We start from the raw sequence: 22,172 nt of genomic DNA on the forward strand, positions 1-22,172 counted from the left end.
GGACCTTGCTCCTATCACCAGTCACATCCACAACTGGGTACTGTTTTTGCTTTGGCTCCATCCCTTCATTCTTTCTGGAGTTATTTTTCCACTGATCTCCAGTAGCATATTGGGCACCTACTGACCTGGGGAGTTCCTCTTTCAGTGTCCTATCATTTTACCTTTTCATACTGTTCATGGGGTTCTCAAGGCAAGAATACGGAAGTGGTTTGCCATTCCCTTCTCCACTGAACCACATTCTGGCCCCTTAGTTAGTTTAGTTAGTTAGTTCAGTCGCTTAATTGTGTCCGACTCTTTGCGACCCCATGAATCGCAGCACGCCAGGCCTCCCTGTCCATCACCATCTCCCGGAGTTCACTCAGACTCACGTACATCGAGTCCATGATGCCACCCAGCCATCTCATCCTCCCTCGGTCATCCCCTTCTCCTCCTGCCCCCAATCCCTCCCAGCATCAGAGTCTTTTCCAGTGAGTCTACTATTCTCAAACTCATGAGAGTGGCCATGAGTACTGGAGTTTCAGCTTTAGCATCATTCCTTCCAAAGAAATCCCAGGGCTGATCTCCTTCAGAATGGACTGGTTGGATCTCCTTGCAGTCCAAGGGACTCTCAAGAGTCTTCTCCAACACCATAGTTCAAAAGCATCAATTCTTCGGCACTCTGCCTTCTTCACAGTCCAACTCTCACATCCATACATGACTACAGGAAAAACCATACCCTTGACTAGATGGACCTTAGTCGGCAAAGTAATGTCTCTGCTTTTGAATATACTATCTAGGTTGGTCCTAATTTTTCTTCCAAGGAGTAAGTGTCTTTTAATTTCATGGCTGCAGTCACCATCTGCAGTGATTTTTGAGCCCCAAAACATAAAGTCTGACACTGTTTCCACTGTTTCCCCATCTATTTCCCATGAAGTGATGGGACCGGATGCCATGATCTTCGTTTTCAGGCCTCCTTAGGTTTAGTTAATTTGCTAGAGCAGGTCATGGAATGCAGGGAAACTCATTACTGGATCAGCTGTTTATTACAAAAGAATATAACTCAGGGTGAGTGATGCATGGGCTGGCAGGAAGAGGCCCAGCACTCCCACGCCCTCTCCAGGCCTCACTCTTCCCCAGTCTCCCTGTGTTCACCAAGCCAGAAACTCTCTGAATCCCGTCCTTTTGGGGTTTTTGGAGGCTTCATTACACAATCATGACTGATGCAGTGTTGGGGCATCAGTGATTGAACTCAACATCCAGCCTCTGACCTCCAGGGGTAGGTCAGGGGTAGGGCTGAAAGTTCCAACCTCTAATCACATCCTTGATTTCCCTGGCCACCAGCCCATCTCAAGATGTGGTTCTCAAAGTCACTTCATCAGCATAAAGTTGGGTGTGGTTGCTCTCATCACTTAGGAAATTCCGAGGGTTTTAGAAGCTGTGCAAGGGATGGGAGGAATACCAAATTCATACTTACTATAAGTCACAGTCTCACAAATGTCAAGTAATATCAAGTGCTGTCCTTACAGCAAAGGGTGTGAACAGGATAAAGAGTGTGTGGAGGAGTGGAAGAATTTGATCGTCAAAAGCGCAGTGCAGGTGTAAGGTGCTGGCCAGGCTGGGAGCCTTGTGGAGCAAGCAGTATGCCGCCCGCTGAGGCAGCCCTCCGCCGGTCTTCTGTCTCAGACAATAGTACTCTGTGCTCCTTGGACTTGTTAGAATCCTGGTTTCCAGTGGGGCCAGTGGAACAAAGAAATACATCAAAACAAGTGAAGAGGGGCTTTGAAACTGGTCAGGAGGTGGAGGGAGAATTCTAGAGGGGGGCCCGCTTGGAGGTATGGACCGTAGGTCCAGTGGGAAGGTGATGGCCGACGTGCTCCTTAGAAGATGGGCCAACCCCTTGGCTGGCGGAGCCTGCCGTGCTCTGTCCGGATGACTGGTCGGGGCTGCATCTGAGGAGTGCTGGGAGGGCGATTGCAGTGGCCGGCAGGTCCCTCCCTCCCCGACGGGGCAGGGATTCGAGGCGTCTGCCCCACACAGGCCTCTGGTCTGCTCCCACACCCCGGGTGGGGCCTTGGTCGGGGGCAGGTGCATGACTGGGGCAGAAGGCCATTGGGAGGTTTGGGGGTTATGTACCTTTCATGTAGATTCCAGTGAACCCCCCCAGCCCACCCCCACCCCCCAAAATCCTGTGGCTGATCGTACCCATTACTCAGTTGAGGTTTTCTAGCCTGGAGCTAGGCCCTTGGGGAAGCACTTGCAGCCTCCCCTGGGGCTGAAATCGGTTGGTGTCCCACCGCCTCCTGCTGGAGCCATGTGGGAGCCGTGACCTGGGGGAGAGGAGCCTAACAGGGGAGGAGTCTGATAAGGGGGTGGAGTCTGGCTGGGGGAGGAGTCTGGCCGGGGGAGGGGCTTGATGGGGTGGAGTCTGATCAGGGGGAGGAGTCTGACAAGGGGGTGGAGTCTGACCGGGGGTTGGGGGGGGGGAGAAGTTTAACGAGGGGGAGGAGCCAGCTTGTTGGCGGCTGCCCAGGGACCTGAAGGGTCCGGTGGTTGATAGCTTTGTCTCACGTTTCTCTTCATGAGGTGGGAAGAAGGCCACTTACGTTTCCTGACTTGGGGTGTGATCGTGTGACCCTGGGCATGAAGGTGCCTGAGAAAGGTTTGTGCTGAAACTCCTGTGAGTTGGCAATTTGTGTCCTCTTGGTGACTGGAGCCTTTCTGTACCAAGCCCGGTTTTGTTTTGTGTTGTTTTTCTCTTTCAATTTTCAGAGCTTTCCTCAGTTACCAGTCAGTCGGTGGGGCAGTCGCAGGCCTGCCTGAGGTGGCTCGGCCAGGGCTGGTGCGCACGGGCGGCCCCTGTTGGGAGAGCCCGGCGAGCCCTGCCCCCGCCGTCGTGGGCGGTGTGCTTCCCAGGAGGGCCACCCTCCCGGTCTCCCTCATGGGCTTCATCCCTGCTTCCCCGGCCAGTCCACAGCATCCCTCTCTCCGGCTTTCTAATCTGCCTGCTGGTCCTTCCCACCAACTCAGGCTACATGATTGAAAACATGTGCTTTGATGCTCCAGGAATGTGCGTGGCACCGTGGGGCCAAATGCCTGGGGTTTTGAAGAACATTCTGCTTCTCAGTAGTTCTGCTCATTCAGTGAAGGCCATCACAGAACACATAACCAAAATATTTTTGTTGGTTTTTTTTTTTTTTTTTGCTTGTTTAATCTTTTGGCTGTGCCACTCAGCATGCTGAGATATTAGTTCCCTGACTGGGGATTGAACCTTTGCCCCCAGCATTGGCAGCTCAGACTCCTAACCACTGGACCACCAGGGAGATCCTAAACCAGTGTATTTTTAACTTGTAGAGTTTGGCATTCTGCTCTTATGAATAAATAGGCGCACACAGGAGGCACAGGGCGAGGCTGACCTTGTGGTCTGCCGGCCGTCTGGGCGGTGGGTGGGGACTGGCCGAGACCCCCAGAGCTTCCCACTGAGAGGCCACAGCTCTGTGCTCTCTGGGTGGTGAGACGCTGCCCCCTCCTGGCCTGATTTGCCGCATGGACACGTTCCTGGAGACGCATTTCCCCTGGTGGAGGGAGGAGGTGATGCTTTCAGAGAACATTTATGAACCGGTTCTAATGTGTGTGATTTCTGGGCATCTCATTGCTCTGAGGAAAGTGGTGAGCAGCCGAAACAATGAAGAAAGGGGAGACCACATCAAGGGCAGGTGGGCCTCCAGAAGCAGACTGGGGGATCTCAGGAGGGGAGAGGCAGAAGCCGTCAGGCCAAGGGCGCAGGTGCGGTGCTGGCTCACAACCTCCGGTGAGCAGCGAGTGCGGAGCCCCAGGCGGGGGTCCGCGTGCTCTCAGGCGCGCCTGGTTTCCCGAGTGTGTCCCCGCTGCCCACCCCACCTGACACGGCCTTTCTCTTCCCGCTGCTCCCCACTCAGCAACCACCACAGCCTGTGTGTAGACAGAAAGCAGAGCAGGTGCAGAGCCTGCATGCAGGCCTCCGCTCCCTGCATGGGGTGCTCAAGCCTCCCATTTCCTCCCTGTCAGTGGGAACACCCCCTCCTCTCCAGCAGTCCCGGGAGTTCCCACATGGGGAGATTTACAGGGCCAGACCCTGCCCATGATAACCTCAGAGGGCCCAGGACCATGGTCAGCCTGCCCTCAATGTCCTCTGTCACATGGAACTCAGCATCTTCCGCCCCAGACTCCTGCCTTGTCCTCAGTTTCTGTGGGTCGCTGGCTTCACTGTTTCTTCTGGAGGCCCGGTTAGACCCAGCCTCCTCCTCTGATGCTCCCAAGGTCAGGGGCTGCGGGCCAGTTTTGGGTGAGGGGGAGAGAAGGGAGGTGGTACTTGGTCCATGGGAGCATGACCCACCCGTGTGAAACGGTCTGTTTCCCTGGCCTGGCCTTGCTTCCTGGGACCCTATGCCTTTCTCTCCCACTGGCCCCTTCTAGTTCCTTCCTTTTGAACCTGTGTTCTCTCCTGGTCACAGCCCAGGCCGCACCCCCACTCCCCAGTCTCTCTGGCCACGCAGCTTCCTGCAGAGGCAGTGTCATTTCTTCTCCGCCTGCGGAATCCCCATTGCTCCGCAGATGGGGGCGGGTAAGGAGGGAAGACGGAAGTGCAGGGGTGTATTAGGGCTTAAGGGAGCCTCATGAATCCCTAGCTGAAGTCCACACCTGCCTCTGCCCTGGACTTTAGACTCAAGCGGAGTCTGAGCCTTCCTGGCTGTGCTGAGGTCCTTGCTTCTGTGTCCTGTCCAGGTGGGGTGCTGTATTGAGGTGGGGTCAGGTGGGTGGGAAATGACCTTCTGGTCTCTAGAGCACTTGGATTATTGGAAGGTTATTTCTTTGTGTAAAAAGCTAGATTTTTAAGTTTTCCATCACATAACAAAAGCATATTTTGCTTGAAAACACTAAGAGTTTAGGATGGAAAGTCCCATCTCCTCTTTATGTAAAAAGCTAGATTTTAAAATTAGTTTTCTATCACATAACAAAAGCATATTTTGCCTGGAAACACTGAGTATTTAGGATGGAAAGTCCTGTCTCCCAGTCTAGCTGTCTCAGCCCCAGCCTCACGTTGGCCACTCCCTGTGTTCTGGCATTGTCTCTGTCTGTCCCCGAGAGCCACATCATACCTCCGAATCTGCATCTTCGTAAGCACAAGTGGGCCCAGAGTCTGTTTTAAAGAGCCCCACATGCCTCCCATTTTCTTTCCAGTTGCCTCCCGGGCTGTGCCCCCAAAGTACGTGAGCGGCTCTAAGTGGTACGGCCGTCGGAGCCAGCCCGAGCCCTGTGGCACTGCAGGTGGAGCCCCAGGTTTACAGGAGCAGCCGGCCAGACCCAGTGCGAGGAGCCAGCTCCGCCGCTCCGCGTCCCTGGAAAGCGTGGAGGTGGGTGGAATCCCCCACCGGCAACCCCCCTAGTCACTGCTCACATGACATGATGCAGGAGGATGGGAGAAGGCATCTCATCGCTGGAAGAGGGGCTATTTGGGGACCTACATTTGGTTTTAAGGTGTCTCTGGGTCTCACTGTCTGCAGGGCAGCTCTGGCCACAGAGCATCCTTCAGAAACGGGGGCCTTGGAGCATTCCCTGTTCACCACCACCACCCTCTGGCCCTGCAGGTGGAGGGGAAAGTTAATTGGCTGAGGGTAGAAAGGGCAGCTGTGCCATAGCCACGGTCACCCGCATCCAGCACTCGGACGAAGGCTCACCCTGTACGACTTGGCAGGCTCGTGATGGATGCCTCTGGGGCCCCCACTGAGACTCCTTGATCTGTCCACTGCGGGAGCCTTCAGGCCTTCATGTCAGAAAGTCTATCCACGGGGCAGATCCACCTGTGTGGGTTAATCGTGGCTGACGTCCTTCTCTTTCGGTTTTTCCACAGAGTCTCAAGTCTGATGAAGAAGCTGACAGCGCAAAGGAGCCTCAGAATGAATTGTTTGAAGCCCAAGGTAAAGCCTGGTTTTGTGTTGAATGCCCCCTTTGGTCAGTGCTGGGCTGTCAGGCAGCAGGCTGCCAGCAAAAGAGAATTTCCTGGGAGGTGCCCAGTGTGGATGGTCTCTCTGGGGTGCCCTTCTCCTGGGGAGGTACCAGCTCTGGAATTCTTGAGGTCAGACCCTTGGGCAGGAGCCACTGGCTAAGAGAGCAGCTAGTTAGTTAGGGTCACAGTGATCCTCCTGATGGGCAGGCATGGGCCAGGGGCCTCCTTCCTAAGGTGCCGGGCCTGGGCCAGCAGCCTCCCGACTCACCAGAGGCCCTGCATGTGCCCCAGGTGGAGGGCGAGACGTGGCTCTGGTGCTGGGAACCTGGCGAAGCACCCGGAAGGCAGTTACAGGTGTGCTTAGCAAAGCTGGGTGCATCAGCATGTGGGTGTGCGGGTTCCTTAAGGACGCCTCTCACCAGCGTGTGTCACAGGGCAGAGTGTGCAGGACCATGGCTCCAGCGGGAGACCAGAACTGACCTGGAGCTTGTCCTGAGTGAGAGGTCTGCACTGGTGCTGAGCACCGTCCAGGCTGTGGTCCTCAGGGGCCGAGGCTGTTGCTGGCTCAGCGCTGAGCGTGGGGATGTCAGGCGAATGAACCAAGTGTCTGCGCTACTGGACGAAGCAGATGGACCTCTTTGTGTCCAAAAATCACTTCCTCCATCCCCTGGACTCAGAGTAAATCTAGGGGACGAGAGGAAGGGCTCCAGGGAGGTTATTCAGAATGATTTTGGGCTCTCTGCCCAGAGACAGGTTGGGTTCTTCTTTCCATCCAGGTTAGAACTGGCACTCGTGCACAAACACAACGTCAGACCGCACAGGACTGACTGACCTTCTCTGCCAGCCCTGAGAACACACCCTGGTGTCAGAACTGCTTTCCCCTTTTTTTGGTTCCTGCCTTTATTTATTTATTTTTTAATTTAAAATGTATTTATTTGGCTGTGTCAGGTCTCAGTGGCAGCATGCAGGAGCTTCGTACGTCATTTGGGACCTTTCTTCCGGTGCACAGGTTTCTGTCTAGTTGAGGGCACAGGCTTAGTTGCTCCGTGGCACGTGGGATCCGAGTTCCCTGACCAAGGATCGAACCCGAGTCCCCTGCATCACAAGGTGGATTCTTAACCACGGGACCATCAGAAAAGTCCCTGTTTTTCCGTTTTTCCATAGAACTTTCAGATGTTTTCAGCTGGAAGGGGTCTTGGAAGCGGCCCTTTCCTTGTGTTTTCCTCAACCCGATGTACAGCATCATCCCTGAGCGTGGAGGCCTAGCTTTCCTCAGGAAAGGACTTTCTGATTATTAGTTGGGTTACCACAGTAAAGGCCAAGATGACTCCTCTCTGGAGAGCTCCAGACCACTGACCGGGAGCCGGGGTCTGGTCAGGTGCAGGTGACCCTCGTCCTATGTCGGGCAGGGTGGTGCAGTCTGGGTGTGGAAGGAGCTGTGCTTTGAAGCCTTGCTTATCTAAAGAGAGCTCTTTGTGGGCACCCCAAGGTCTGTCCTCTCCCAAAGGGTGTTTCTCTGGCAAAGCTTCAGAAACCTCAGTAAGCCACCTGGCTAACGTAGAAAGGCTATGAAACCTGGCCGGCTGTCACCCAGACTCGCTGCTGAGTCTGTATCTCAAAGACCCCTGTGGCTCCTGATGTGAGGTGGTATGGAAAACAGCCCACCTTGGGGCGTTTTTGCTGGGGAAAAAAAAAGAAAAAAGAGAACACTCACCCTGCATCCAAACTAGCGTTTGGTGCTAAGTTCCGGTTTACAGGCGATGTTAAGGATGGAGGGCAGGAGGCCGGGGACTGGGAGGGTGGGTGGGAGGTGACCCAGCGGCTCTGGGGGAGTAGCCACACACACGGGGAGGATTCTGGGTTGATGCTGAGTTGAAGTAATCAGCCGTCAGGAGACTCGGGAGAGAACTGGGACGTCGTTGTTGGGTGGAGGGCCATCGTCGCACTGGGGTCAGGAGTGCACACGAAACACTCGGGTGAGAACACGGCAGCTGGGATTTGCCTTCAGATTCTTGGGCCAGGGACCTCTGTGGTGATTTATTGTCTAGGTCTCCACACTCCCATTGCAGGGGGCCCGGGTTCCATCCCTTGTCTGAGAACTAGAGCCCCCATGCTGTAACCAAGAGTTTGCATGCCACAACTAAAAAGATCTCACGTGCAGCAACCAAGACCCAGAGCAGCCAATTAAATATTACAGAAATAAAAAATACGTGGGCAAGAACAAACAGGGGTAGAGGAAGCCAGGGCGAGAGGCTGCCCAAGGGACAGGGTCATTGGCCTTTGCTGGACCGTGCTCTTTGCTTTGGGCAGGTTTGAAGACCTTCTAGACGTTAATTTTTTAAACCTGGCCTTTTTATTCTAAGTACAAAGCTTGCAGGTATGCTCCTAGTGCTACAGCTACTGTAGGCTCCCTTCAGAAAATGCCTTCCCCACGTGCGGCAGAGTCCCCCTTTTATTGTGAAATGTGGGATAGAATTAAGTTGGAAGAATTGCACAGTGAGCCCCATGTAGCCACCATCGGAAGCTTGACACTCACATGTGTCCCTCTGCCCATCTGTCAGTCCATCTGATTTCAGAGTAAAGTACCGCCTTGGTGTGTCTCCCCTGCTTCAGGCCAGCTGCCAGCCTGGGGTTCTGAGGTCTTCGGGAGCCCCCGGAAGCCCCACAGCCACTCCTTCGACACCCCTGAGAGCCGGGTCTGGGGCCTCTGGGAAGAGCTGGGTGTGGGCAGCAGCGGCTACCTCACAGAGGAGGAGCTGGCCCTGGTCTGCCAGAGCATCGGGCTCCAGGGCCTGGCGAAGGAGGTGAGAGGGGCTGGGATGGACCGCCCCAAAGGGCTGGGTCTTTGTGGTTGGTGCCGGGCCTGGAAAACCCCTTCACCCTCAGACACACTCAGTCGTCACTGTCTGGCCTGGAATCCTGTGCTGACTCCCAGGGCTTGTGCTGAGGGTCCGTCTCGGGCCACCTTCACGCAGGATGCTCCTCTGCCTGGAGCTCTCTCCCGCCTCTGGTCTCCCTAGGCCTACTACCCAGCCCAAAGGTGGGGCCCATAGCATCTGGCTGTGACCCCAGCAGCTGTGTTCAGCCCTTGCCTCATTCAGGACCCAGGGAGGAGGGGGCAGTGTGATGGGATGGGCCCCACCTTGCTGACCCAGAACCGCTGGGATTCCGTACATGCGTGTCCCACACATACATGTCCCACCATCCAGCAGACTCCCTCACAGCAGACGGGGTGGGTGTTTGGGAGATGTGGGATGCTCAGCTGGGTGGAAACTGACCAGGCATATGGATTTCACAAGGCCCAGCCAGGAAGCCAGTGCTTGGATAGCAAGCCGCCTGCTTGGTGGGGTGGGGGCTGGGCCTGGGCGGGGCATTCAAGGCTGCTTGGGAGCAGCCTCTGAGCAGATGCCTGAGGCGCTTTTCTTTAGGAACTTGAAGACCTGTTCAACAAGCTGGACCAAGATGGGGATGGTAGAGTGAGTCTGGAGGAGCTACAGCTTGGCCTGTTCAATCATGGGTCCCCTCAACCGCTGGAACTGGCCTCGCTTGTCAAACCCAGCGGGTCCTGGTCTCATTACCAGGTAAGGTGGGACAATTAACTCTTGAAGCCCAGGGTGACTGCATCACTCTCCTGAAGGCCTGATCTCTCTGCCTGGTCCCCAGAGTGGGTGCCCAGGAGGTGGTTGGAATGACCTGACCTGACGTCACTTCTGCCTGCCTATGCGCCAGTGGTGAGCTGCTCGCCTTCTCTGAGCCTCAGGTTCCTCATCTGTAAAGTGGATGCACCTCATAGGGATTTTATGTGGATTCCCTGGGGTACACTGCATTCCACCAACAGCACCCGGTTCCTCCTCCCCGGGGGACAGAGTCATTATCAGGGCCATGCCTTCCCCGGGACTAGCCCTCCAGGCTCTCCTGGAGCTGTGTTCTTCCCATTTTTCATCCTGCACGAGGCCAGCTGGAGTCTAGCAGACTTTATTTACACTGTGATGTTGGCCAGTGCGTTTGGTTCATCTCTGTCTCGGGGTGGTCAGGGCTCCTTCTCCCACCGCAGGGCATGGTTGTCCTGGGGAGTCTTGCTGCCACCTCTTTGGCAGCATGGTTGATCCTGTAGCTTTAGGGCAGCAGTGCAGGAACAGTGGCCTTGTTCTCTGCTGGGCTGGGCGTGTCCGAAGATCAGGTTTCTGCCCTTGAAGCCACTGAGACGGGGAAGGAGTCGGGTTAGTGAGGACAGTGCCCGGCCACCTGAGGGCAGGGACTGCATGGTACCCACAGCCCACGGAGGAGGGCTCCTCCCAGGGGCCTTGGCCCCTCGTTCCTGCCCAGGAAGCACTGACGTGGCGCCAGGGTCATGTCCTGTGCATGTGGACACCGGTGTGGCCAGGCTGCGGGTGTGGGGCCGCGCGCAGCAGACCGAGCTTCTCCTGCTCCATCAGGGGAGCCCCTGGGTCTGGTGGTCTGGGGACACCCACCTCAGAGAGGAGGGGGCTGCTGCTCCTCCTTGTTTTGGTCCCAACAGCAAATGCGTGTCCCAAGGGCCCTCCCTGGGGCGGAAGCACAGCTTCCTGGCTGCACTTCAGCCTCACCTGTCAGCTTTCCGGCCAAGGAATTTTTCTGCCCTTGTCTCCAGCCCTGAATCCGGAGGACACGTGCCCTCTGCTTGGGCCGCTCCGCCTCTTCTGAAGCCCATCTTGGGTTTCTCTGCATAGACTGGGTCTCCCTTGGCTGGAGTGTGCCTTCCCGGGCTCTTCCTCTGGGAGGACAGGCGTCAAGCCACCTTGATCAGAGAGAAGTTACCTCGGGGGGCCCTGCAGGTGCTGGGGCATCCCCCTGCATGGCCTCACGCAGACGGCCCTGAGCCCTGGGCTCGGGTCGCCTCTGCGGAGCCTGCAGTTCCTGCAGGTCCTCTGGGCACCTTGTTCCCTGCAGCAGGAATCGGGGAGGCCGCGCCCGTCGAGCACAGGTGGTGAGGTCACGGAAGGTACGTGGGAAGGCCCGCGGTCCTCACAGCGCTGGTCCCCGTGTGCAGGTCCCGGAGGAGAGTGTTGGCCAGACCACCACGTCGTCCCTCGTGTCCATGTGCTCGGGCCCCCGCCTCTTCTGCAGTGTGGATGACGGCAGCGGCTTCGCCTTTCCGGAGCAGATCATCTCCTTGTGGGCCCAGGAGGGCGTTCCCAATGGCAGGGAGGTCTTGCAGGTGTGGGCTGGTCACGTGGCTGCCCCAGCAGAGGCGTCTGGGCGGGGGGACTGGGGGAGCCACTGCCCATGAGGGAGGCTGGACAGAGAACCTCGCAGACACAGGCCCCATGGAGGGAAGGCCTGTCATCCTCACTTTTTGCTTTATTTTTTGATACCGATATGTAGGACCTCCTAACTTAGAAACATAATAAGTAAACAGCAGAGAAAGCCCACAGCCTGAAACAAATCCTCTAGAGGGTAGGTTTCAGTATCTCATACTCACCCCACAGTGCATGTCGGCCTCCAAGCGGATCCTGGGTCCTGGAGGACAGGAGGGCATCTGAGTGACTGCAGCACGTGGGCATGGACACCAGGAGGGGCCGCCCACATGTGTCGCGCAGTTTTTCTAATCTGGAAGCTGCTGCCCAGACCTCTTCATCCTCTGCTCCCACCGTGATTTCATTGCTGAGAAGCGTGCTCTCAGCAAGTTGCGGCAGCAGCTTCCCGGTCGCTCCGCACGCTTTAGCATCCTGTCATTTTTCTCCCAGAAGCCCTTGGGGCCATGGAGAAGCATGGAGATTCAAGTCCCCCCTCCTACTTTACAGGAAGGGCTTCCGCGTGGGCCCTGCCACGTGCCTGCCCCAGCCGTGTGTCTGCAACTTGTAGTCACAAGCACCAGTCACTGAGAGAGCAGCCACGGCACCAGTGTTATCACTAGGCTGCCGGCAGGTGCGCGGGCGTTCCCAGCCTACTCTTTTTCTTATTGTGGTAAAACACAGAAAGCACAGTTTTCCTGTTCTTTTAACTTTACCTTCCCCAGTCCCGAGGGGGAATGGCTGTGACTCTCAGGAATGCTTGGCTGTGGCTCATCGCTCTATCAATCGTTTCCAGCAACAGAACCCACATTGTTCCTATGTCTGTCCGTGCTGTTTAGAGATATATTAAGGATTCTTTGTGTCTGAAATGGCAAGAACTCAACTCACACTTGGCAAGAGGAGGACATCAGGGATCTTTGTGATCAGTTGGGGAAGAAGGAGAAAGTTTAGGCTTGGGGAGTCCCGGCTCTGGGGGTTGTCAGGACTCTCCTGGCCTCTGGGTCTTGGCTTCAGGTCTAGCACCCTTGCACGGCTCCCCAGGACCCCGTGGTCTATACACCACTTGCTTTGACAGAGGAAAAGCCCTTCTCCAGTCTCCCTATCAATCCCCAAAGTCCTCTGCTTGCATATGCCCCCTTCTGTGTCTGTCCCTTTGTCCAAGAAGGGGGACTCTCCAGCCTGGGTCATGCCCGCCTCTGAGGCAGGGACAGTGAGGGGAGGAGCTGTATGTTGACAGTGGGAGGGGGAATATCAGTGTTGACAGGGACCTGGGGAGAGGTACCCCAGAGGGATGGGAGCAGGGGAGAGGCTCCATTCAAGAGGTGGAGACTTTGCAGACAGAAAAGGATGGTACTGGGACAGTGAGGTCTGGGCCTGTGGGAGCCAGCAAATGTCTGAAGACCCACTCATCCTGCCTGCCCGATGGTCCTTTCTGTTTTCAGAGGCTTGACTTCAGAGTGGACGAGAAGGTGAACCTTTTGGAGCTGACCTGGGCCCTGGAGAACCAGCTCATGATGGTGGGCGGGGCCGCCCAGCAGGCAGCCTTGGCCTGCTACCGCCAGGAGCTGAGCTTCTGCCAGTAAGAGCCACACTGAGGGAGGCGTGAGGTGCCACTGGCCAGGCTGGCCTCCTCGCCCAGGACACGGGCAGCCTGCGGGAGGAGAAAGGGTGCTTCCAGCATGGTCACAAAGCATGGCATGGAGATTGGGCCCAGAATGCGTTCCTTTTTAATTGGGTTTGGCTCCAGTTGAGCTGGATATTCAGACCATCCGTCTACTGAGCCCGTTGGCACAGAGATTGTTAGTGTATTTTTATTGATACTCTGAAGCTACAGAAAAGGTTGGCAGTAATTGCAGTCTCCATCCCCACGACTTTGCATCTCATTAGGTACCGACAGATGAGACCTCTGACGTCAGGCAACTCTGCAGAGGGGCCCAAAGGAAGACTGCTTTGGGAGGATGAGGAAGGGAGACAAGCTTGGTGCTTCTCCAGTGGGAGAAACAGGCACCAGGGTAGCCGGTGCACTGAGCCTCAGGCAGGGCCTGGGGTGACAGGACAGAGACAGGAGTCTCCTCTGCTCTGGGCAACTCCCTGGCACTTAGGTACCAGGCTACAGGTGGCAAGGCTGTGACCAGGCAGGATAATGGGTGGCCAGCCTTATCCCCTTCATGTGTCCAGTCCCAGGTTAGGTGCTGGGGATCTCTGGGGACTGAGGCCCAGCTGCAGGCAAGAGGGAGCGTGGATAATTTCCCACCTCTTCTAAGGCCGTATGGAGGGATGATCACTGCATGCCCCAGGCTCGAACCTCTTGGTTCAGAAACCTGCTAGAAACCCCACTGCAAGCCAGTTGGCTTCTTGCTGTATGTACTTCTGTAAAACAGACTCAATAACTGCAGAAACCATCCTGGTAGGAGGAGGGTCAGGCTTCCCAGGTGGCCCTAGTCATAAAGAACCCACTTGCCAATGCTAGTGCAACCCGCTTGCCAATGCAAGAGGCGTGAGAGATGCGAGTTCTGTCCTTGTGTCAGGAAGATCCCCTGGAGGGGGGCATGACAGCCCACTCTAGTATTCTTGCCTGGAGAATCCCATGGACAGAGGAGCCTGGAGGGCTACAGTCCATAGGATTGCATAGAGTTGGACATGACTGCAGCGACTCGGCACACATGCACAGGAGGTGGGTCAGAGCCCAGTGCTGGCCGCTGGTCAGCAGTCTAAGGCCAGCTGAGTTTGTTCCTTCAGACCGGCTCACTAGGCCCAGAGCAGTGTCCCCCGTGATCCTTCCTTCCTTTCTGCAGGGAGCAGGTGGAGCAGATGGCCAGGGAGCGAGATAAGGCAAGGCAAGACCTGGAGAAAGCTGAGCAGAGGAACCTGGAGTTTGTGAAGGAGACGGACGACCTACACTCTGCCCTGGAGCAGCTCGCGGAGGAGAAGGTCAGGTGGGTCCTGCTGGGGTCCTGGGCCAGGGTGGATGGTGGACACAGGCTGCTGCCAGCTGAGGCCCTGCTGTCTCACCTGAGCCCACAGCAGGGATCCCGCAGACCAGGAATCACCCATGTAGTGGGCTGAGCGGATTCCCGCAGAGTCAGCCCGGCTGGTGGCGGACAGAACAGAGGAAAGCATTTCTGACCTTTGTGAAAGCCTTTCCCTCTCTCTCAATGTGTTACCTGCCTCCCTGCGGTTCTTTGCTATGGCCGCATTTGGCTCCATCCCAGACGGGGGAGGTGCCAGGTCCCATGGGGCGCACATGGGGCTCATAGGGCTCCCCGCTGGGGGGCAGCAACCCACTCCAGTGTTCTTGCCTGGAGAATCCCAGGGACGGGGGAGCCTGGTGGGCTACCATCTATGGGGTCGCACAGAGTCAGACACGACTGATGTGACTTAGCAGCAGCAGCCTGGTTGACCTGATTCTCCTGACCACCCTGAAAGGACTTGGTGAAGTTCTCTCTGAGTCAGAGAACCAGAGACTCATCTCCATCCAAGAATCTGGTTGGGGGACACAAGGCCTCAAGGGCCATGTGAGTGTTTGGATTTTGCTCCATGAGTAACACGGTATCATTTTTAGAAATAGAGTTTGCAGTTGTGTTCGGTTACTCTAACAGAAAAGTATTAAGGGATACATGTTCATTGTAGAAAACTTGGAAAATACACACTCGAGGAAAAATAAAAGCAAACGTTTCACGTCCACAGAGGTTGTCCCTCCTGATCTTTTTCACGCGTCCCTCGCTTCTTCCTGTGCACGTGGTCGCTTTCAGAGAGGTGTCACTGCTGTAATGTTGCATATCCTTCCTGAGCTCCCGTCGGGAGGCTCTGCCGTATGTTGCTGCACCTTTCCCCCTTAAAGAGGGGAGTGATATGATCACGTTTGTAAAACTCGCCCCAAGATCTGCAGGCTCTTAGGTTAATCGCGCTCATCAAACTGTTTCCCTGAGCGACAGCGGCCCTTGTGCCCCAAAGCTCTGTGGTGAGTCTGAGGGAGGCCGAGCCAATCGTTTCTGGTTTCAGCCACAGTCAATTGATTGTGGACCCAGCCAGGCGCTGCCGAAATAAGAGTTTCCACTCAGCTTCACTCTAGATATACTGGGTTTGAGAATCCTGTTAAGCAACTGTTTTAGTGATGTTGTTCAGTCACTCAGTCGTGTCCAACTCTTTGCGACCCCATGGACTGCAGGGCACAAGGATTCCCTGTCCTCTACCATCTCCCAGAGCCTGCTCAAACTCACGTCCATCGAGTCAGTGATGCCATCCAACCATCTTGTCCTCTGTCGTCCCCTTCTCCTCCTGCCTTCAGTCTTTCCCAGCATCAGGGTGTTTTCCAGTCAGTCAGCTCTTTGCATCAGGTGGCCAAAGTACTAGAGTTTCAGCTTCAGCATCAGTCCTTCCAGTGAATATTCAGGACTAATTTCCTTTATGATGGTTTGATCTCCTTGCAGTCCAAGGGACTCTCAAGAGTCATCTCCAACACCACACTTCAAAAGCATCACTTCTTCGGTGCTCAGCTTTCTTTATGGTCCAAATCTCACATCCATGCATTGCTACTGGAAAAAACATAGCTTTGACTAGATGGACCTTTGTCGGCAAAGTGATATCTCTGCTTTTTAATGTGCTGTCTAGGTTGGTCATAGTTTTTCTTACAAGGATCAAGCATCATTTAATTTCATGGCTGCAGTCACCATCTGCAGTGATTTTGGAGCCCAAGAAAATAAAGTCCGTCACTGTTTCCATTGTTGCCCTGTCTGTTTGCCATGAAGTGATGGGACCAGATGCCATGATTTTAGTTTTCTGAATGTTGAGTTTTAAGCCAGCTTTTTCATTCTCCTCTTTCACTTTCATCAAGAGGCTCTTTAGTTCTTCTTCACTTTCTGCCTTAGGGGTGGTTATCATCCACATACCTGAGGTTATTGATACTTCTCCCGGCAATCTTGATTCCAGCTTGTGCTTCATCCAGCCTAGCATTTCTCATGATGCACTCTCCATATAAGTTAAACAAGCAGGGTGACAATATACTGCGTTGCTGGGGTCCAGCCCTGGTGGATCCAGGGTAATTTGAAGTGGGGACGGCATGGTGAGGAAAAACTTATTTATTTAGAAATAAAAAAGAGAGATTAGGAAAGAATAGTGGAGTAGGAAAATTTAGTGGAGAAAAGAGGCTGAATAACTTGGTTTATGGGGAAAGCTAATAAACTCAGGACAAAAGGTTTGCACCACCTACGTTAGACCACCGGCGCCCGTTTGAATAGCGGAAGGTGCCCCGCCTTGGGCTCCCTCTCTCATGGTTCTTGGAAGCCGGGGCAAGTAAGTAGACATGGTGAGCCTCCCCGCTCCAGATGGGAATTCAGCCTGAAAAGGAGAGGAAGGGAGAGGGAGAAAGAGAGAGAGAGACACGGGGGGAGCCAGATTTCCAAGAAACTAGTTCGAGAGACTAGTCCGAGAAACTGGTCCATCCTTTATTGTTCAGAAGGCTTTTTATACTTTTGATTGTACATAGAGACCAGTGGATAATACAACATTATGCAGTGTCAACTGCCCTGACTCATCGAGACCAGGCTTTCTCTCTTGCATACCTAGTTGTATACATAAGTCTTAGGTGATTTACATCATCTTCTGGCCAGAAGGCCAGTTAGCATTTTACAGCCCTTTTCTGATAAGGGTAATAATGTTATTCTCCCCAAAGTCTGGTGCCACTCTCAGAAAGCACTAAATAAAGTTACATTCTTACATAGCAAGGACACAACACTTTATAACAAGGGAAAAGGAGTACAGTGATTTATAACAGAGAAAATTAATTAACTCAAAAATCTGTATTGCTAACATCAAAACTATTATATTCCTATTTCTGTATCCCGTTTACCTTGATTAATATCCTCCCAGGTGCCTAAAAGATAAAGGATATGGAGGCCTGGCGGCAAATATTAACTCAAACTCTTCACCAAACTAATTCTTAGCTCCAAAAGGCTCTATATCTTTAAGATGTTTTGAGCTTCGTGCCTCTCACGGTTGGGGGCTGTAAACAATCCACACTGTAAAAGTCCGGGCAGACCTTTAAGCTGGGCAGACCTTTAAGCTGAGACATTCTTTTTATATGCAGGAGACTGTTAACTGGAGCCCTAAGTTAATTCCTTTTAGAGGCAGAAGAGTGGAAAGCACAGTACAATAAGGCATGCAGACTCTGGCTTTGGGGAAAACCAAACTCAGGAAAGCCCAGGGGGAAGCCCTGAAGCCTGACTCGCTTGCCCGGCAGGCCTCTCCGCATGGCCTTGTCCTGGGTGGGGTCTCCCGTGCTGGCTCCCGGCGCTGCGCTGAGCACTCCTTTCCCAGTTGTAAACCAGTCTGTTGTACTCTGTCTAGTTCTCACTTTTGCTTCTTGACCTGCATTCAGGTTTCACAGGAGGCAGGTAAGGTGGTCTGATATTCCCATCTCTTTAAGAGTTTGTTGTGGTCTACACAGTCAGAGGCTTTAGTGTAGTCATTGAAGCAGGAGTTTGTTTTTTGTGGAATTCTCTAGCTTTTTCTGTGACCCAGTGGCTGTTGGCAATTTGATCCCTGGTTCCTCTGCCTTTTCTAAATCCAGCTTGTACATCGGGAAGTTCACGGTTCACATACTGTTGAAGCCTGGCTTGAATTATTTTGAGCATTACTTTGCCAGCAGGTGAAATGAATGCAGTTGTGTGGTAGTTTGAACATTCTTTGGGATTGGAACACAGGAAAATAAAATCTGTCAGTGCTTCCACTTTTTCTCCTTCTATTTGCTATGAAGTGATGGGACTGGATGCTGTGATCTTAGATTTTTGAATGTTGAGTTTCAAGCCAACTTTTTCGCTCTACTCTTTCACCCTCTTCAAGAGGCTCTTTAGTTCCTCTTTGCTTTCTGCCATTAGAGTGGTATTATCTGTATATCTGAGGTTGTTGACATTTTCCTGGCATTTTGCATGATGTGCTCTCTATTTAAGTTAAATAAGCAAGGTGACAATATACAGCCTTGCTGTACTCCTCTCCCAGTTTTGAACTAGTCCATTGTTCCATGTCCAGTTCTGTTGCTTCTTGACCCACATACAGGTTTCTCAGGAGGCAGGTAGGTGGTCTGATATTCCCATCTCTTGGAGAATTTTCCACAGTTTATTGTGATCCACACAGTCAAACACTTTAATGTAGACAATGAAACAGAAGTAGATGTTTTTCTGGACTTTCTTGCTTTTTCTGTGATCCGGTAGATGTTGGCAATTTGATCTCTAGGTCCTCTGCCTTTTCTCAATCCAGTTTGTACATCTGGAAATTCTTGGTTTATGTACTGTTAAAGCCTAGCTTGAAGGATTTTGAGCATTACCTTGCTAATGTGGAATAAGTGCAACTGTGCAGTAGTTTGAACATTTTTTGGCATTTCCTTCCTTTGGGATTGAAATGAAAACTGACCTTTTTCAGTCCTGTGGCCATTGCTGAGTTTTCCAGATTTGCTGGCATATTGAGTGCAGCACTTTAACAACATCATCTTTTAGGATTTTAAATAGTAAAGCTCCACTAGCTTTAGTGATAAAGCTAAGGTTTTTCACTGTTTTCCCTGCTGATAGAAATGGTTGTTGGAAAAAATCACTGCAGAGTCTGAGGAGATGGGCCCCGCCCCATCCTCTGTCTGCCTTGGGATTTGCTGTGTGGTGGTATTCCAAGGCTTGTGGTGGAGGCTGACTTCTCTGCGTCTTCAGTCAGCAAGGGCCCTGATGCTGCCTTTATTTACCGGTGCATTTTTTGATGACATGGAGAAGGTTGAATGGCCAAGGGGTGCCAGAGACCCACCCAGAGGTCACCTGCTAGCTTGCCCCATGTGCCAAGGGACCCACTGGCTCCCTTGTCTGTGTGGGGTCACCTCTGCCAGCCCTGAGGGGGCACAGTTCATGAGGCCTGCGCTGCCCCACAACACTGTAGCTCCCCCGTCTATCAGGCGGGAACAAACGAGTCCCCAGTGCCGAGGCCAAGTGTGCTGATGGGAGACCCTGGGGAGGGAGAGGCCCAGATGGCGCCCCCCAGGAGCCCAATGCACCGCGTGCCGTGTACCTTGCAGATGTCTGGAGCAGGGCTACCAGGGGAGGCTGAGCCTCCTGCGATCCGAGGTGGAGGTGGAACGTGAGCTGTTCTGGGAGCAGGCCCGGCGGCAGAGGGCCGGGCTGGAGGAGGACTTGCGGCGCCTGCAGGTGGAGGAAACCGGCCTCCGCGAGAAGCTGACCCTGGCCCTGAAGGTAGGGGGGTCAGGGTGCTGTGGGGTGTCTCCTCAGGGCCCCCCACCCGAAAAGAGGGAGGCTACATTGTCCGGGGGTCCCTCCTCCACACCCACGCCTTCTGGGCCAGGACTGAACCCTCCCCGCGGCCCTGGGGCCTTGACGCTAAGGAACGTTTTCTGCAGCCACCGAGAGAGCCCATTTCTCAGCCTAAGCGGAAGCGTCCTGGCTTCTCCAGGAGAGACCCAGGCCTCCTCTGCAGCCGTGTGTTCCTCGGGGCTCTCGCTCTCGGCTCTGGGTCGGCGGCTGCCGCCTCCCTGGGACCAGAGCACTAGACCAAAGACAAAAGCGTCACCCGCCCACAGCCCTGGTGTGTGACCCACTCGGGGCGCTCTTCCTGGCTGTGAAGAGCGTCCTGGACCTGCTCCCCGCCTGCCTTTGCTTCCAGTGAGGTGGCCCCGGCCCCACCTCCTTCCTCTTCCCTGACTGTGGGTTCCTCCACACCTGCCCTGCCTCCGTCCCCCAGAGGAGAAGCCAGGCCTGCCTTCTGATCATATCCTGTGTCTGCGGACACCGCCTTCTTTCCGGTGGACTCCTGGACTGTTGCGGTGCAGCTTCAAATCCGTCCTAACACTGACCTGTTGTCTTGTAGGAAAATAGTCGATTGCAGAAGGAGATGATTGAAGTCGTGGAGAAGCTCTCAGACTCAGAGAAGCTAGTCCTGAAGCTGCAGAATGACCTGGAGTTTGTGTTGAAGGACCAGGCAAGTCTTCTTGCTGAGTGTGAGTCCGCAGAGAAGCGCCTGTGGGTGCTGGTAAAGGGCGTCAGGGTCTTGATGGAGAATACACAGGAGACGGAATTGGGTTTTTCTGCTAAAATTCCACGTGCTGCTCAGTCACTGTCGGGTCTGAATCGTTGTGACCCCATGGGCTGTAGCCCGCCAGGCTCCTCCGTCCATGGAATTTTCCAGGCAAGAATACTGGCGTGGGTGCCATTTCCTGCTCCAGGGGATCTTCCCGATCCGGGGATTGAACCTACATTTCCTGCATCTCCTACGTTGGCAGGCGGGTTCTTCAGTGCTAGTGCCACCTGGGAAACCTAAAATTCTGTGATGGAGAGGAAATCATTAAGGCTACTTTGCCTGTATTTCCCTCCCCTTCAGGCAGTACAGGGGTGCAGGTGACACCCCAGTGATGCCCTGCATTTTGACCTTCTGGTGACGAGGCCTGGACCAGTCAGCAACTTGTGCACAGACCCCAGTGCTGGGGTGAGGAGTGCTTACAGACCTGGCCCTTTCTGTCATTTTGAGGGGAGGAGGGGAAGGGAGGGAGGTGCAGGGTCCGTGTAAGGGGCCTCCCATGTGGCTGAGGCAAGAAGGCAGCCCAGGGTCCAGGTGGGAGCATGACCACCTTCCTGAAATTCCGAACATCCTTCTGCCCCGAGACCTTGTAAACGAAGGGCGGGGAGGAAGAGGAGGGACAGGTGGCTGCGCCTGCAGATGCTGCGCGTACTGCGGCAGTACGAGGGGGTGGCAGCCCACCCTCTACCTGGCCTGAGGTCCTGGCCCTCATTTTCCTGCTTGCCTCTGGCTTTCAGCTGGAGCCTCGGAGCACAGAACTCCTAGCCCAGGAAGAGCGATTCTCAGAGATCCTGAAGGAATACGAGCTTAAGTGCCGGGTAAGTGGCCCCTTGCCTGAGGGAAAGTCATGCGCTGTCTGCTCAGGACTGGGTGGCCCCTCCCACCTCCTGGCCTTCACGTGGGGGGTGGCCCAGCCCGGGTCCACAGGAGCATCCCTACATGAGCTGGGCAGGTGTAGCTTCTGACGTGGGCTTCCTTCTTCAGTTGAGGTCTTCTGAGCCTCATGTTTTTGTTTTTTCAAATTTTTTTGGCTGTGTTGCATGGCTTGTGGGATTGCAGTTTCCTGACCAGGGACAGAACCCACACCCTCGGCAGTGAAAGCATGGAGTCCTCAATGCTGGACTGCTGGGGACTTTCCCGAGCCTCATGTTCTGCAAGGAGGCAGTTGGGACTTGGCCTGCCCAGCACCTGTACCCAGCCCCACACAGGCTGCTCACCCCAGTCCCAAGGCCCCCGTGTGTGTCCAGGCACCATGTAGGGCTTCATCTTGTTTCCTGTGGTTGAGTGTATGCATTTCCTGGGCCAAACCTACAAGTGAGCCCACTCAGCTGGCATTGCCACCATGCAGAGGAGGGTGCAGGTGGTGAACAGTCACTGCTGGGAAACAGATCACACTGTTACTCCCTCAAGATTGTCCAAGACAATCAGATAAAACATGATTGTTTGTAGTCAAGGGTGTAGTATTCACTTGCTTCTTAATGGTTTCCCTCCCGATTAATGTAAGAACTGTCTCTCTGCACGTAATGCTTTGGCCACACCAGAGGATAAAGGTGAGCCCGTGCTGGTCTGCAGTGTGACATGACCCCTGCCTCCTGCCTGCCACACCCCGAATCCCGGTGCCCCTGCAGTCCTGTGTATGGGTCACCTGTGTAGCCCTTCTCAGAGACCGCGTGGTGTGTGGGTTTTGTGGTTAACTTTCTGGGAGGAACTCTCCTTCCTGCTGTGTTTTCTCCCCCACTTTGAGCACCTATGACTAACCAGCAGTTAATACGTTGCTTTAGTGCACCTGAATTTTTTCATACAGGTGTAACCCCCTTTGTTTTTTTCAACATGACTGTCACCTAACTGTTGCTACTCATTTCACTTTTGATTCT

The 22,172-nt window shown here is 54.2% G+C and overlaps 1 protein-coding gene across 1 annotated transcript in view; it reads left to right on the forward strand.

Moving 5' to 3' along the window:
• NINL (ninein like) overlaps positions 1 to 22,172 on the forward strand; it is a 58,555-nt gene that overhangs the window by 11,482 nt on the left and 24,901 nt on the right. Inside the window, exons 3-12 of the mRNA XM_052651217.1 lie at positions 5,197 to 5,369; positions 5,867 to 5,933; positions 8,576 to 8,766; positions 9,391 to 9,543; positions 10,992 to 11,159; positions 12,678 to 12,814; positions 14,031 to 14,171; positions 19,286 to 19,460; positions 20,092 to 20,202; positions 21,036 to 21,116. Of these exons, the coding sequence (XP_052507177.1) occupies positions 5,197 to 5,369; positions 5,867 to 5,933; positions 8,576 to 8,766; positions 9,391 to 9,543; positions 10,992 to 11,159; positions 12,678 to 12,814; positions 14,031 to 14,171; positions 19,286 to 19,460; positions 20,092 to 20,202; positions 21,036 to 21,116 (1,397 nt within the window). The remainder of the gene's footprint in view (positions 1 to 5,196; positions 5,370 to 5,866; positions 5,934 to 8,575; positions 8,767 to 9,390; positions 9,544 to 10,991; positions 11,160 to 12,677; positions 12,815 to 14,030; positions 14,172 to 19,285; positions 19,461 to 20,091; positions 20,203 to 21,035; positions 21,117 to 22,172) is intronic.

This window comes from Budorcas taxicolor, chromosome 13, assembly GCF_023091745.1.
Source record: "Budorcas taxicolor isolate Tak-1 chromosome 13, Takin1.1, whole genome shotgun sequence".
In the NCBI taxonomy this organism is placed as follows: Eukaryota; Metazoa; Chordata; class Mammalia; order Artiodactyla; family Bovidae; genus Budorcas; species Budorcas taxicolor.